This window comes from Clytia hemisphaerica, unplaced genomic scaffold (genome assembly GCF_902728285.1).
Source record: "Clytia hemisphaerica strain Z4C2 unplaced genomic scaffold, Clytia hemisphaerica genome assembly, whole genome shotgun sequence".
Classification (NCBI taxonomy): Eukaryota; Metazoa; Cnidaria; class Hydrozoa; order Leptothecata; family Clytiidae; genus Clytia; species Clytia hemisphaerica.
This window is the reverse complement of record NW_027103510.1, coordinates 1,163,054-1,177,688: the sequence shown is the minus strand read 5'-3', so window position 1 is coordinate 1,177,688 and position 14,635 is coordinate 1,163,054. Positions and strand designations below refer to the sequence as shown.

General features: G+C 33.7%; 2 protein-coding genes across 2 annotated transcripts; both read right to left on the bottom strand.

Annotated features, from left to right (window-relative positions):
- Positions 1–1,118: 1,118 nt before the first annotated feature.
- On the bottom strand, positions 1,119–3,556 carry LOC136799100 (uncharacterized). Its single transcript, XM_067055786.1, has 3 exons — positions 2,911–3,556; positions 2,016–2,693; positions 1,119–1,842 (listed from the first exon to the last, which is right to left on the bottom strand). Exons 1-3 carry the CDS (start codon positions 3,299–3,301, stop codon positions 1,346–1,348), a joined length of 1,566 nt encoding a protein of 521 aa, XP_066911887.1. The 5' UTR covers positions 3,302–3,556; the 3' UTR covers positions 1,119–1,345.
- Positions 3,557–6,136: 2,580 nt separating this feature from the next.
- Positions 6,137–11,036, bottom strand: LOC136799102 (protein FAM133-like). The gene is made up of 11 exons (XM_067055787.1): positions 10,976–11,036; positions 10,094–10,150; positions 9,650–9,744; positions 9,386–9,464; positions 8,707–8,763; positions 8,556–8,579; positions 8,133–8,213; positions 7,692–7,733; positions 7,419–7,484; positions 7,090–7,158; positions 6,137–6,862 (listed from the first exon to the last, which is right to left on the bottom strand). Exons 2-11 carry the CDS (start codon positions 10,115–10,117, stop codon positions 6,788–6,790), a joined length of 612 nt encoding a protein of 203 aa, XP_066911888.1. The 5' UTR covers positions 10,118–10,150; positions 10,976–11,036; the 3' UTR covers positions 6,137–6,787.
- Between the last annotated feature and the right edge of the window lie 3,599 nt (positions 11,037–14,635).

The following is a 14,635-nucleotide window of genomic DNA, read 5'->3' as shown; positions in this document are numbered from 1 at the left end:
TCAACAACTATTGCAAATTAGGGCTAGGCTATGTTTGCCGCTTCTGGCCTAAGTTGGATAAAATTAAGCTTTTTTTAGAAAATTATCACATCTTTTTACCCCGCTCTAAAAGGCGAAAAGTTTTTCGCTTAAAATACGCTTCTTTAGTGCAAGTAACAAGTCCATGTAGAAAGATTAACGCGGATTTTACTTGTCCTGGAGATATTTAGGTTTGAATATTTTATATATCCAAATTAAGCCATTAATATCCAAACTAGGATATAAATTCTGACCTAATTAGGCGAACATCCTAGTTTGGCCATCATAGCCTAATTTGCAATAGTTCTTGACTGCTTAATGGGGAAAAAGATCGTTACTTAAGGGCCTTAAGCCCTTGTTACACGTTGGGAAGATAATTTGAGTAGATTAACCAGCTGTCATTTCTAATTCAAGAGGCTGCTATTTAATACGAATAGATAGAAAAAATATGAGAAATATTGATAAGCAAAATAAACAAATTATTTAAAAAAATCCTGGTCCTTTAAATATTAGGACATATCAATTCAGGCGGCTACGGATTTACTGTAATAATGGTGCACTTACCAACCCTGTGCCGAGCTTCAACAATTTGAGCCCAATAGCAAGTTTACAGGTTTACTATGACAAATAACCACTTGTGGTGTCAGTTTAGTGAATCTCCCCAGTCCCTGAAATGGCCTTATTTCGCTATTTTGGGAAACTGGTGTAACTTTTTCGGGGTTGAGGCTAACCAAGCAGCCATGGGAGAATTTCTAAAATATCTTTATTTTCAGCAGACACGTTAGTTGTGCCCCGACGACTTGATCGATACTTGATATGGTATCCAGTGAAAATTACAAGCACTTTTTTGTGACCGTTATACGGCCAAAATATATTTTGAATTCAGTTTTAAAACTCAAAAATTTGAAAATGTTTACTATGTCAGCAAAATGCCAAGAATATGCAAGAAGGTGGGAGAATCAAAATTTTCCTCGCTTTATGATAGGCAATTCTTTAGAAAAAACTTTAGACAAATTTAAAGGCCTCTCATTGGTATTGATTGCTGTAAGTGGTTGCCAAGCTGGTGGAAACTCAATTTCTAATCAGAAAAACGACCAGTGGTAGAAGTGCTTGGAATTTTGCCTGGATAATATCGTAACCAAACACTTAGTTGTTAAAACACTCATATGTTTATTCTAATAAGAACAAAGTATTGAAGCTAAAAATTTCAGAACATAATAAGAACATTTAAGACTTTGTACCAAAATACCAAGAAATACAGAAAATAAAATAAAAATATCTTAAGAAAATTTATGGGCTCACCACCCAGAAAAGTTTCAACTAATTTTCATCCACTGTACAGTGTACCTTTTGCAAAAGGTAAAATTTTGAATAAATTTTCCTCCTCATCATTATCATTCTGGAAATCAAACTCAATTTGTGAATACTCTTGAAGTATATTCAGTAAACCACACCCATCTTCGTTCATCAGTAAATTGAATTTCACTCGATTTGCCGGTAAAGATGCTTCAGATTCATTAAACGACTCCTCAGCTAACGTAAACAGGCATTTTCGAGCCACCAATATTTTAGCCGATGTGTTCAGCCAAGTGAATTCCTCAGTCATTTTCAACAATTGAAAAGGCTGATCCAAAATTTGAATCAGTTTTTTAACAACATCTTCCTTTTTAATCATACAAGCTAGTTTTAAGAATCTTAACAGAGATTGGTACGTTTCACCCCCAAATTTAACTTTTGTGGAAATATAGTTTCCGATTTTATCGATGATCCACTGGACTTGATATTCTTGACATATTGATGCTAATGCGTACAAATCAACATCGCCTAAAAATGACATCAATTGCACAAAATTAATGTCAAAACGAGAATCAAAATCGTGAAAATTCTCGATTTCATTTTGATGATTTTTTTAATTAAATAATGGCTAAAATAGCATTCTAAGAAAAAAAGTAACACATTTTCAGAATCTCGAAATAAAAAAGAGTTCTGTCACTTACGTTCAATTTTGCACGGTTTTGTAAGAAAGGTGAAGAATAGGACGACCTCCTTAGTGTTTTTCCAAGGTAATTCCAGCACCAACTCTTTATCTCCAAGATTCTCAAGGCGCCTCTTGAAAACTGGTGAGTTATCCATCAAGATTTGAGAATTGACGTACAATTTTGTGTCGCTGACGATGATTGTCACGTCGGCACCAAACCTCTTCTCTTCAAAATCGCTCTGTTTGATTTCTTCATAAATTCCATATTCGATTTGCTTTTTGTAACCATTTTTCGCGTATTGGTCTACGACACGATCTTCATGAACCAGAAAATTAAAGAAATTCAAAATAGTATGGAGTTCACTTCTGTTTGACTTCACTTCCAACATATCTAAAATTTCCACTTTCAACATTTCATATTGGAGTTCTTTACTGAGTTTCTCTAAGCCACACTCTTTATAATTCTTTATGACGTCATCACTGATGCAACAGTCTTCTACAAACATGTTGATAATATTACCAAAGTTGAATTTCTCTAATATGTAGAATAACTTGATATGCTCCGGACCGACATCTCCATCAAAATAATTGCAACCATATTGATGATGTTCGATGAAGTATTCCTCGATACTTGTTCGAAACGCAAGCAAATTCCATTCATCACAGAGCGTCAGAAGTTCTTCAAACGGACTCTCGTCTAAAACGGAAATTATACATTTTATATACAAATTTATGCCTTCTGAGAGGAAATTGCCGAAGATCTATTCGTCAATTTAAAGTAGTAAATGTAAGTAGGAACCATTAGAATAGGTTTGAAAAATGAACTTAAGGCTCACCAGTTCAAAGATTTTAAAATATTCATTTTGATTCACGTAGACTTTGGACATCTTTTATCAAGAGAACAACTGTGTTACCTTCCAGTTTGATAGAATTTTTAGGATGATAAAACGAGATAGCTTGCTCGATACTCTCTATCGAGACATCCAGACTAGTGACATCAATTTCTCCAGTCTCTTCAGCAACCAATGTCTTTAATTTCTCTGAGATGAAGTTTACATACTTTGATGGTAATTTCAGAACTTCTTTAGGTGATTCGTACGTCAAAACAGTTACATCGCAAATTTCTTCATCCAAATTGAACAACGTGCTGACATTCGAGATCACAACACCACGTTCTGGTACGTTCATTTCGTACATTTGTTTTTCTGCTTTTTCATCAGGTAGTTCTCTCTTCCCTGATTTATGTTTCTGCTTATGCTCTCTTTCTCGTTTTAACTGTCGTTTTCGCAGTTTCTCTGCGTCCATTTTCTCGTTGTTCTTCTAGATATTAATAGCCGTGTTCTGTATGCTGTGTGTCACCACTTTCGTTTTCGCAAGCAATGTTTTTGTTCTCGATAAGTTTGTTTTGATTGACAGATCGGATAGAGTCTGGTTTAGACTTTATTCAGCCTTTGTTTTGAAATTTAAGGCCTATCTACATTTAGTAATTTTAATTTCTGCTCATGCTTACCCGCCCTTTGTTTTTCTCTCTTCTTTTGTTTTAAATATTTTCGAATGTAATTAACGATCGTATTTATTAATGATATTCGAATTTTTTTCAAAACAAAACAAATTCATTTCATAGAAAAGAAAATTTCAAATGTAAATCAAAACATAAAAATCTAAAAAGTTTGTCGGACAACAACAGCATTCAAAGGGCAATGAAAAGCAAAAGAAAAAATTAGTTTACCTCTTTCTTCCTATAAAAACATTCAAGGCGTCGTTACTGTTAAAAAGTGTGTACGTCATTTTACATGTTTAAATTCGAAAAGTTATGACAAGGATTAATAAAAACGTCAAATACAAAACTGAACGGTTGTCGTCTGAAAAATGCACAAAGATGGCGGAAAAAATTCAAGAAAATAATCAAAAATCACCATCAATAAACGACTTTTGCAGCCCGTCAAAGTGCATCATAAATGATGAAAACGCACTAAAAGATACCCTACAATGCAGGAAGTGCCACCGTTTAGTCCATTATCTTTGTACAGAACTGCCACTTTACCAGATCCAGATATGCTTGTCATACAAATCAAGAAGTTTCCAGTGTCAAAACTGTACCAAAATCGCGCCACAGGTAATGGAAAGGTATAATTCAAACGAAACATCAAAAATTGAAGGATTCAAAAACGAAATCAAAGCCTGTGAGAATATAATGAAAAGGCAGGACGAAGAAATAAACCATTTGAAAGCACAAGACGTCAATGTTATGGTCAACGAAATGAAAGAAACTATGGACACCAGAATAACCACGCTTGAAAAGAAGATTGAAAGCATCATCGAAAAGAAAGAAGAGAAAAGACCACCAATGAGCTACGCTAAAATCACATCCAAACACATCGAGAAAAACATTGGAGATGCGATTCGAAAAGAAAAACAGGAGGAGCAGCTGATTCGATCTACAGCACGCAACCTAATTTTTCATGGGATTGATGAATCGACAGATGAAACTGAAGAAGAAACAAAAATCGAGGACGAAGAATTTATCCATGACAAAATTATTGGTCATCGGCTCCATCTGAGGAATATAAAGATTACCGAGACGCAGCGGATCGGGAAATTTACGAAAGAAAGAGAAGATAAAGCGAGATACCGACCAATTAAAGTCACATTTACGAACGAAGAGGACAAGAACACAGTGTTGCAAGCAATAACAAAAGAAAAACGCTTTCCTTACCGAGTGACAGAGGATTTGACCAAAAATGAAAGACAGTTAATTAAAGAATGGTGTAAGGAAGCCGAAAAAATGAATGCTAAAATCAAGGAAGACAACACAAAATGGAAAGTCAGGGGGAGCCCGCGAAAAAAACTCTATTTCAAAAAGATCATTGTAAAAAGTACGAGCGGTTTATAGAGGCCCATGTGTCTTCACGGTGGCCTGCAAACCTGTAAAGCTTTATTATTATAAAAAAGCAACTTAGTATTGTCTTATTTTTTCAATCAGATAAAAACAAAGAGTTGCACTATTCTTTGTGACTTCCCCACTTTTTCCTGAAGAATTGTCAAGATTAAGATGGCCTTGTCGTATACGGTCAATTTATGAGCCTTTCTTTTATTGATAAATTATAGAGAATTAATTCCCCTTTTCATTTTTTTAACAAATTTTGAAAAAATTATTTTAAATTCCAAATCTCATAGATTGGCCACTAAAATTTGAAAAGTTATACCTTAAAATTTGATCATCTAAAATATAACCTTCGATTTAAACTACAAAAGTTTAACTATTCTTTTAACAAATATAAAAGTACCTTTGATACATTTAGAGGATCACTAAAAGTTTTTTTAAGTCCATCAGATAGCAAGTTCTACGTTTGAAAATTTAACCAGGGAATAAAAATATTAGAGAGCTGAAAGTTTTAGGATAATCACAAACACACCCCCTTCTTACAGACCCGGTGGGGTTTTTTGAGCCATTGAGGGGAAAAATAATGGACCAAAACCCGATGTTTTTCATGGCTGGGGGTTGAATTCCATTGTTTTCGAGCCAGAAAATTCAGTGAGGATAGGAAAAATTAGCACAATATTTTGCAGCGAGGATTGGCTTATTTGATTATTTTCAGTGGGGACAAAAATTAGATAACAATTTCCACTGGGACGATATTTTGGGTGGGTTTGTGAAAAGGGGTTGTACAAACATGTGCCAGAGGTTCCATTGATGACTTCTTTCAAAAGAGGAACCTACCATAACGACAACAATAAGACAAAGCTGTTCAACTTCTTAGATCCATTGACATAAACTCCATTAGTAATCCATTTCAACATTTTATTTTTTAGTATAATTCATTTGTTTTTGTTTATCTGAAGCGAAAAAAATTGTAAATTGTGACAGCTTGATTAGATAGTATAAAAAAATTAACCAGGTTGTGACATTATGAATATGTGCCATGTGTTTTAATTCAGTCAATGATGGTAGCAGTTATCAAAGCAAAGTATTTATCTTAAACAACAGTGGACTTTGAACAACAAATTATCGAAGATTCTTCAAATGATGCAGAATTTCTTTTAAATTTGGAGATGGAAGAGCTTTGAATACTAAGATATGACCATAAAAACATTTTTGATATTATCTTTATCTTTTTTTAAGTCGCACCTTCAGTAGATTTGATATACAAATTCATATTTATGTTATTTGTTTTCTTGTACACAAATATTTATATTAGATTATCCTAAAATATATCTCTATTTAAAATACAATTGAGTTTGCATTAAATCCATAATAGATGACCAAATGATGAAAAACTGTCAAAGTTCAAACTTCTTGGTGATTATCTTTGTTCTATGTCATTTTTCTACAATCGGCGTCGAAATAAATTGGCAATTTTTAGGTATTTTAACGTTTTTCAGAATTTAAAGGTCGGACGAGAATTGTAGTTTCAGTACTTCCACTTTGCTTCATTGGATTTTTCGATTTGGGAGGGGTTAAGTGGCTTCAAGGGTATATTCTCAGGTTTTAAGTCTTAAGTCTAATGTTAAAACTCGGAGTTAGAAACTCTACTTCCAAACTGAACTTCAAGGCACTTAAAAATCACTTGCGGTTTCAAAGCTTTGAGAGAATTCCCCTTTTGTGCCAAATATTTCGGCGCTGATTTTAGTTATTGAAAATTAATATCTTCTTGTTTCCATTGAGACAACAAATGGATAAGGTCAATACACTTCAGATTGGCTTCTCATTTCAAAGTAGACAAGAAAATAAAGCCATGAAAAAATCAGTACAAGAGACGTTCTGGATGTAGTATATTGCGTTTGAGTCGACTAGCATTGTAAACTATATGTCTCGTTTGTCAATTTTTCAATGCTCAGTTTCTTCCTTTTCCTTTTTTTCCTTTTCTATAAAATTGTAAAGAAATGTGAATATTACATCAATTTATAACCATATTTATGAGTTGTACAGTGCTTGAATCAAGTTCACTTCTAATAAAACAGAATTCTTCGAGACCAGAATCTTGCTGCTTTATTGACACCAAAATACCTCTTTTTTACAGTAGGAAAGGAATCCCTCTAAGAAGGTAGAACTGTGAATAGAAATCAATTTAGTCTGAGGAGATTCAACACACCTTTTCACCATGCCTTTCTGTGTCTGAGTTATTTCTACTCTCATCTCTGTTCAAATGTCCATGATTTTCCTTAATAAAACAATCGAAGTTTAAGTTAATGAGATAGACGAGGCCTTGGGTTCACCGTTCAAAAACCAATATTTGACGAAAACACCCACTAAATTTTGCTCCAAGTTTTGTTACAATTCAGTGTGATTTTGTTAAAGTAAATTCATTTTGAAAGACGAACCAATCTTTCAATAATGCATGGTAAGAAATTGAAACTTTCCAATATATAGCAACTTTTCAAAAAAGGATACATAGATTCACTTCCACCAATTTAGATATACCTGTTCCACCCTGTCTTCACCACTGCTTGATTCTGACTCGGATTTCTCATATTTTTGCTCTTTCCTCTAAAATGTAGAATGATTTGAAAATTTGAAAGCAGGAAAATATACAAGTTAGTCTAGGGGCTGAGTTACATCCAAGATGCATATCCGAGAAAGTTTTTTTATCGTGTGAGATACAAAGTACTTTCTTTTTATAAATTGTGAAACCAAAAGTGATCCATAGCTCAAGATAATTATTTAAAATATCTAAAGTTATAATAAAGTTCAAACCTTTGATTTATTGTGATGCTTTTTCTTTTTCTTTTTGGATTTCTAAAGAAAGGAATAAAATAATTTATTCTATTATTTTTTATTGTCACAAACAAGATGGTTAACAGAATCTTTTAAATTATGCCTTAAGGTTAGACTGATATTATATACAATATTTTATAAATACAACAACGAGAATTGATTTCAAGAGTTCATTATCTTTACTCTTATTGGTGGTCACTGACAATTCTTTTATATTTTGGTAGCTTTTACCAAATTTCCTCTTTTCATGTTTGTTTTTTTTTACCAAGCAAACAACCCTTACCAAACATATAAGCAAATTTTGCGCCAATTATAATGAGCACCAACCAATTTAATAAAATCTTGAAAATCCACTACTGAAAATCCACTATAGGGGCACAAAAGTTAGTAATTTTTCGAATCTTAAAGGGAATCTTTTACCTTGTGTCTTCTGTTATTGATTGAGGAATTTGTTGATGAAGTTGATGATGAACGTGTAGAAGAGGAAGAAGAGGAAGAACGCTTAAAGGAAAAGCAAAAGAAGAAAAAAACAACAAATTAAATGTGTAATATGAAAATGGTGGTATTATAACAATTATCAATGTTGTAATGCAATAATACAATACTTTGTATTTATCTCTTACTGAAAATGGACTTCAATTAACAAAATTATCTAAGGGATTCTTCAAATCTCACAGAGTTTGCAGAATTACTGGAGCTACCTCTAAGGTCCAATAACTAATCGAGAGGAAATCTATTCTCAGAGAGAATAACATTGTACATTGATAAAGAATATATTGAATTAAGAAAAAGAATTATTTTAAAATGCTTGTAGTTTCATGTTAAATAATCAAATGTGCTTACGGTGCGCTTTCTCTTTTTCTTTTTCTGTAAAAAAAAACAAAGTAAGATAAACCTTCAAATAATTGGTAAAATTTAAACTTTTGCACAATAGCTGACATAATTATCATCTGATAAAATACTGTAAGCATTAGGATTAAAGTTACTTGTATACCTTCTTTTCAGAGTTGAAAAACTTTTCTCTGCCTCTGTCAAGCTCAGCTCTGTAATCCTACAGTTTAAAACATAAAAAAAAAACATAATAAGATCATTAAAGGAAAAGGTGCCAGTGACTTTAGATAAATTGTTTGGATAATAAACCAGATCGAACCAGAATTTTCGATTCAAGTCAACTAAAATATCCATACACTAAGTTTTGATATATATAATTGGGGCCCCAGCGGTTTCCGTGAACGCGTGAATGAAATATTTCAGTAGCGTGAATGCGTAAAAATTGAAAAAAAGTTTTGTGAATGCATGAATTAAAAAAAATTAGCCTGGACATGAAAATCCACTTCAAGATTGCATGAATAAGTGTGAATCTGGGCTATTTTGTGTGTGGATAAATTTCTCTTTGTTTACCAATTATGTGCAATTTTCCAGATTTTCAAATGTTTCCCTGATATTGGCCAAAAAATTTCCTGATTTTCTGAAAAATTGGGTTTGAGTGAAATTTGAGAAAAATCTTCATGAATATATGTTAATTTCGAAAAAAATTGCGTGATGGCGTGAATTGAGGGTCCGCTGGAGGGGGCTTAAAATTTTCCAGGAACAACATCTTGAAAGTTGTGTAACTTTACCTTTCAGTGGATGATTTTTTTAGAAATGATAAATAATTGTGATAACATTAATACCATATTTCTTTCTTTTTCAAATTGTTCAAGAGTTCTTGAACCTTTTCTTGTTGCTTTGATTTGTTCTTTCAATTCATCCCTAAGATAACAATAACTCATTATAGATTTCTAAGAAGAAAAAACTTTTCATGAGATGGATGGTGTTTTCACTCCCTACTTTTCTTTTTGGACCTTGCTCTTATTAAAACAAAATTGATAGAAAGACAAAAAGAGAGATAAAAGATCCCAGTATTATAAAAAAAATCAAAAAGTTATGCTGCATACCATGAAGGTCTCGGACGACTGAGATAATCCTTGATACTTGGACCACCCTGAGCTGGCCCTGAGGACCTTGCAGCTGCAACAGGGTTAACAAATGCCTAAAAATATTTTGATTAAATGCCATGAGAATTAATGCATAAATGACGAAATTAACTAAAAATGAGATAATATGTTCATTTTGAAAGGTCAAAAGAAAATCCCAGCTGGGTATCCCAGTATCAAAAACAAGCAAATAAAATCTTAGACTAAGAATTAAATTGTTGCCCCTAAAGTAAAAAATACAAATATTTTGATTTTAATTCTGTTTTTCATTCTAATCTAAAGTTGTTCCATTTTCAAAGACTCAGAAAAAGTAATCAATACATGACATGCGCTTTGGAATGACATTATGTCTAATTCTAGAGGACTATTATTTTTAAGGGATTAGAAAGTGAATAAAAGACTTACCACTCTAGTATCCCTCTTGCCCATATCTTCAAATTGTTGTTATGATATTTGTCAATCAGTGTAGCTGGAACCTCGATATTCCAGGATTAGAAAAAGCTATACCTGTTATCTTTTTTCTTTAAAGAATCAACAAGCCATCAACATCGATAAATTACACACATTCCCTCAGAAACTTTTAAAATTATCTGCCATTATGACTTTCTTGAAGCCGTTCCGAAATTAACCAATCGGGTTAGGTATCGGAATTCCTATGGGAGTTCTTTTCGAGATTTGTAAAATAGCTAAGTCAGCAAAAAAACTTTTCCCGGGGGTTTGAGGAATAAACAGAACTGTTATCATTCGTTTTTTATTTAACCGTATATTTAAATTTGCGCTCAAAAATACTTTAATAAATAGGTTGATAATATTCAAATATACTATTTGTATCTCTCAGAAAATAAACACTTACAGAACGACATAGTTTATCATTTGGACTACCCCCGTGTTTGGACCATTCTATTATGGGCGCAAAATAGGGCGGAAACTAAGTAGCACCCTCAGTGCAAGATTGCGGCCTCATCTTTATTTGCCCGCACGAAAACGAGCTAGTCATTTTTTTCTCGCACGCTCAAGGGGAAAATGAAAGTGATCAATATTCTTTGAAGAAAAAACGTCAGAAACAAACCCAAAGACCAAAAGATGTATTTTGTTGTTGAGAATCGATCCTGTGAAGATGAAAAAATTTCTGCTATGCGTTTTTTTCGGAACGCTGAAAAACTCTAATTTCGATCTTCCTTTAAGGTAAAAAGAGGTTGCGAGATTTGGGCTAGCGAGGCAAAAATTGCTAAAAAACTGGTAAAATCGTAATCCTCAAAAATCGAAGTTCCAGCCTCACTGTCAATCTCATTATGATTTTGTAATATAATTATTTCAAAAAAAAATCTGAAAGAAATGCTAGAAATTTATTGTCTTGTAAAAGAAACTTTTTAAAAATATTATAAGTATCCTCTAAATTTATTGAATAAGTGAGGAGAACTGGGCAGTTCGATAAGTTTGGAAAAAACCTTTTCCCTACATAAGCTAGCTGAGAAATTTCAAAACCCTGACATGAGTCCCTACTGAGATTTCTGTGATGGCATGGTTAGGTTATTTTAAAAGATAGCGTGATTCTATTTTTTTTTCAAAATAAAGATTTTGACTTAATCAAGAGTTGAGTGGGTGATGTGTAGGTAAGGCAAAAGTTTGAAGTGTGAAGCGTGATACGAGATTCTTTTCAGCAATTTGTTGTTATCATGATGAGAACAAAAAGTTTGGCGTGAAGCTTGGTGAAGATGGCAAACAAGATGGCAAAGGAATGTGATTTGAAATTTTTGTGATTTGCAAATGCAATGGGATATTTCATAGACAGCTTGAAAAAGGGTTTGTCAATGTGAAGGCTTCTTGTACAAGAGACCTATCCTGTATTATTATAATCTGACCTATACAGTCCAATCTTAGACTTAAAAAATTTTAGGTTGAAAATTCTTAATTTAGCACTGTTCTTCCTGTTGTTTACTACATATATTATATACAAAATATAGATTAGTTTCCCCAGGAAAGGAATTTTCCAAAAAGTGGCTTTTTTAGAAAAACCCTTGTAATGCCTCAAAAGATAATTTGCGAGGTCTGGCAAGGTTCTAAATTTAGTAGTGTTGGCTATCATTAGATGAGGCATGTCAGTAGTTTGAATATTTTTTTTGTGAATTATTGTGACTGCTGGCAGTCTAAGCTTAAACTCCTATATTAGGATTAGAAACAAGGCTAGTCTTACTTCTTTTATCTTTCCCTTTATAAATACAATACTGACAAGTTGACACAACACAGTGACAAGTAATTCCTGAGAGAAGTTTATATCTAAATCTGCAACAAAAACGAAAGTGGTCTTTTCTACTGATTGCTTCCCGGCGTTCCTTCGCAGATGTTTATCAAATTTCCACCAATGAGGTTGCCGTATTTCAAACGGCCCTTTTTTTTGGCACCCGTGGCCTCTCAGTGCCTTGCACGACGGGCGGCTGTAAAATCCCACTCCTTCAAATATTTGTTTCAATCTGTGATCCTAAGGCTTAGGTTTTTTCTCATCTTCAATTTACTGAAGAAAGCGAGAATTTGATGCGAGAGTTAGATTGTCAACAAAGTGCCGTAAAAAATCATTGAATAAAAGAAGAACTTAAAATCTTGAATATTTTTATTTTGAAGAATTGGTGCAAAAAAGAGAAGCATAGAAAAGTTTAATTTTTTATTGTTTTAATTGAAATGGGGGATTTGGAAAATTTTCTATGTTTGTTTTTTTGCACAAACCCCCGTAACTATGGGCGAGCACCCCGTTGCTAAGATGTTGGCTTGAAATCGAAAATGAAACCACTGAAAACGAAAGTAAAATTGGTCCGTACTCGAAATCCCGTAATCTTGATATACGAGTTTTATATATACGAATGTTTATTTGAAGCGAGTGACGTCAAACGCTCCATCGCTTTGCCACTAATAATTTGATCTTCTTTGTTCCAGTCATTCGCGTGCCAAGGCGTGTGTCTCCACTATGGATTTTTTTCATATTACGATTTAAAAGCCTACTCGGTTTAATACGCCGTTCATTAAGGGGTCACTCACAAATCGATTTTAGGTTAGAAGAACGTCAATTGACGTTTTAAAAGCTGACCCACCGACCCACACCCAAAAACGTCAAACACCTTGATATCCCCGAAAATCGATAAAAACTACCTTCATCGCTGTTTCGTCAGCCATCTTGATTTTCATTACGGCTCGCATAGTTTATACTTGTTCACAAAATTCCCGTAATTAACTATCTATTATTATTATTCGTTTTTATCAACCACTATCCGAGTTGTTGGCCGACAAGCGAAAGGTTCCTCAGTCCTCAGTCGTGACGAATAAATTGAGAACACTGATTTGTTTTTCACTTTTACGTTCAACCGTAAGGTGTTTACGTGGATCACGGGGAAAAATATTCACCCCAGAAAACATTTTATAGATTATGATTTTACTTTTTATCTTTCGAGTCTTTTCCGTTTCTTGTCGTTCTGGTCTTTTGAGGTTTTTTTTTTTTTTTTTTTTTTTTTTTGTGTGTGTGGCCCACTTTTCAGTTTTTTTTGTCTTAGCTGGCTAGTGTCTCTTTAGTGCATCTTTTAGTGTTCCATTTTCATTTTTGATATAGTGCAATATATAAAAAGTATAAATAGAAAAAACAACCCATGAAAATTTAATTGTATATAACTTATTTTGTGTTTAGTTAAAATAATTATCATAATATAGTCCTAGCTACAGTACCCAAAAAAAAAAGAAAAAAAAAAAATTAATTATCTCCGTAGTATGTAGCGACAGAAAGAACGGCCATCTGCAAAAATTCAAGGGCTGTTCGGGCTGTCAAACAAAGAAAAGACATAAACATCGGGCCGTTTGTTTTGGTTTTCAAAACAAACGAAGCGATCAAACAGAAACATGGCGAGAAGTAATATTTAGCATGGAATGAAAAATCGATGTTTCTGAAAAACGTCAACAACCTTTAACCCACCCACCCATATACGTCAATTGACGTTCTTCTAAGGCGGCAATCACAAATATCTTCGTTTCGCGTCGCCCCACCCCACCGATTCTCGAAAATTGAGTAGAATGGAGTCGGTGAGTCGGTAAATTTGTCGGACTTTTTCTGTCAATGACCTTTTTTTCCTTCGTTCAAAAATTTTATTATTGCAGATTTTTTGCGAGCGATTCCTAGCGCATTCGCAGCATTTTGACTTTGATTATCATTACATGCGCCATTTTGGGTTGGAGGTCACAGTGTGTTCAAAGGTCATAATTTTAAACCATTCATTACATGTGGTTGTTTTGGCTGCTGGCTGGCTGGCAGTTTCCTCCTAGAATGCACTCTAAAAATGGAGGGGAAAATGGAAACCCAAAAATTTTTTTACGACCGACCGACCGACCGACTCCCTTTTTAGACCCAACGACAGTTAGGAACATTTGGTGAGTTTCTGTACGCGACCGCAATCAAAAAAATCATAACAACACTCATTAAAAAATGGCGTTCGAGTCTTTTCTCACTTTTTTTAGCCTAGACGATGTAAAAAACAAAGTAAGTATAGGCACACTGTGCTTTTATTGGCTGAAATTTTTTTTCGCGTTGATAAAAATTTTTCAAACTTTCAGCAATGATTGACCAAACTGTTATAATGAAAATTATCCAGCGCATTTTTTATCTTTTTACCTTCTTCATTTTCAATGAAGCACTCAAAGTTTACTGAAGGTAAGCACATAAAGATATTCTTATAATTATTGATATTCATTGAAACACCGTTCGTTGTGCGCTGCGGTGGAGTGCGTGACGTAACTCGCGCGACAACTAACTCGCCTTCTGTTGGAAGATCATATTGGGCGTTTTAGCGTTACCACCCTTGAAGCAGCGGGCGCCTCTGTCTTTCCGCAACTCTTTCCACCATTTTAGATGGCCTTAACAATAGATCCAAAAGGGCGCCATAATCTTGGAAGATAATTTGTTTTGGTCTCCGG

What these genes read in the sequence shown, in the direction of transcription:
- LOC136799100 (XM_067055786.1), bottom strand. Translation starts at nt 3,301, where the DNA reads ATGGACGCAGAGAAACTGCGAAAACGACAGTTAAAACGAGAAAGAGAG. An exon ending in AAATTCTATCAAACTGGAAG is followed by an intron (nt 2,694 to 2,910) that starts GTAACACAGTTG and finishes TTTCCGTTTTAG; the next exon opens with ACGAGAGTCCGTTTGAAGAA. An exon ending in AAAACCGTGCAAAATTGAAC is followed by an intron (nt 1,843 to 2,015) that starts GTAAGTGACAGA and finishes TGTCATTTTTAG; the next exon opens with GCGATGTTGATTTGTACGCA.
- LOC136799102 (XM_067055787.1), bottom strand. Translation starts at nt 10,117, where the DNA reads ATGGGCAAGAGGGATACTAGAGTG. An exon ending in TTTTCAACTCTGAAAAGAAG is followed by an intron (nt 8,580 to 8,706) that starts GTATACAAGTAA and finishes TTTTTTTTACAG; the next exon opens with AAAAAGAAAAAGAGAAAGCG. An exon ending in GTGAAGACAGGGTGGAACAG is followed by an intron (nt 7,159 to 7,418) that starts GTATATCTAAAT and finishes TGTTTTATTAAG; the next exon opens with GAAAATCATGGACATTTGAA.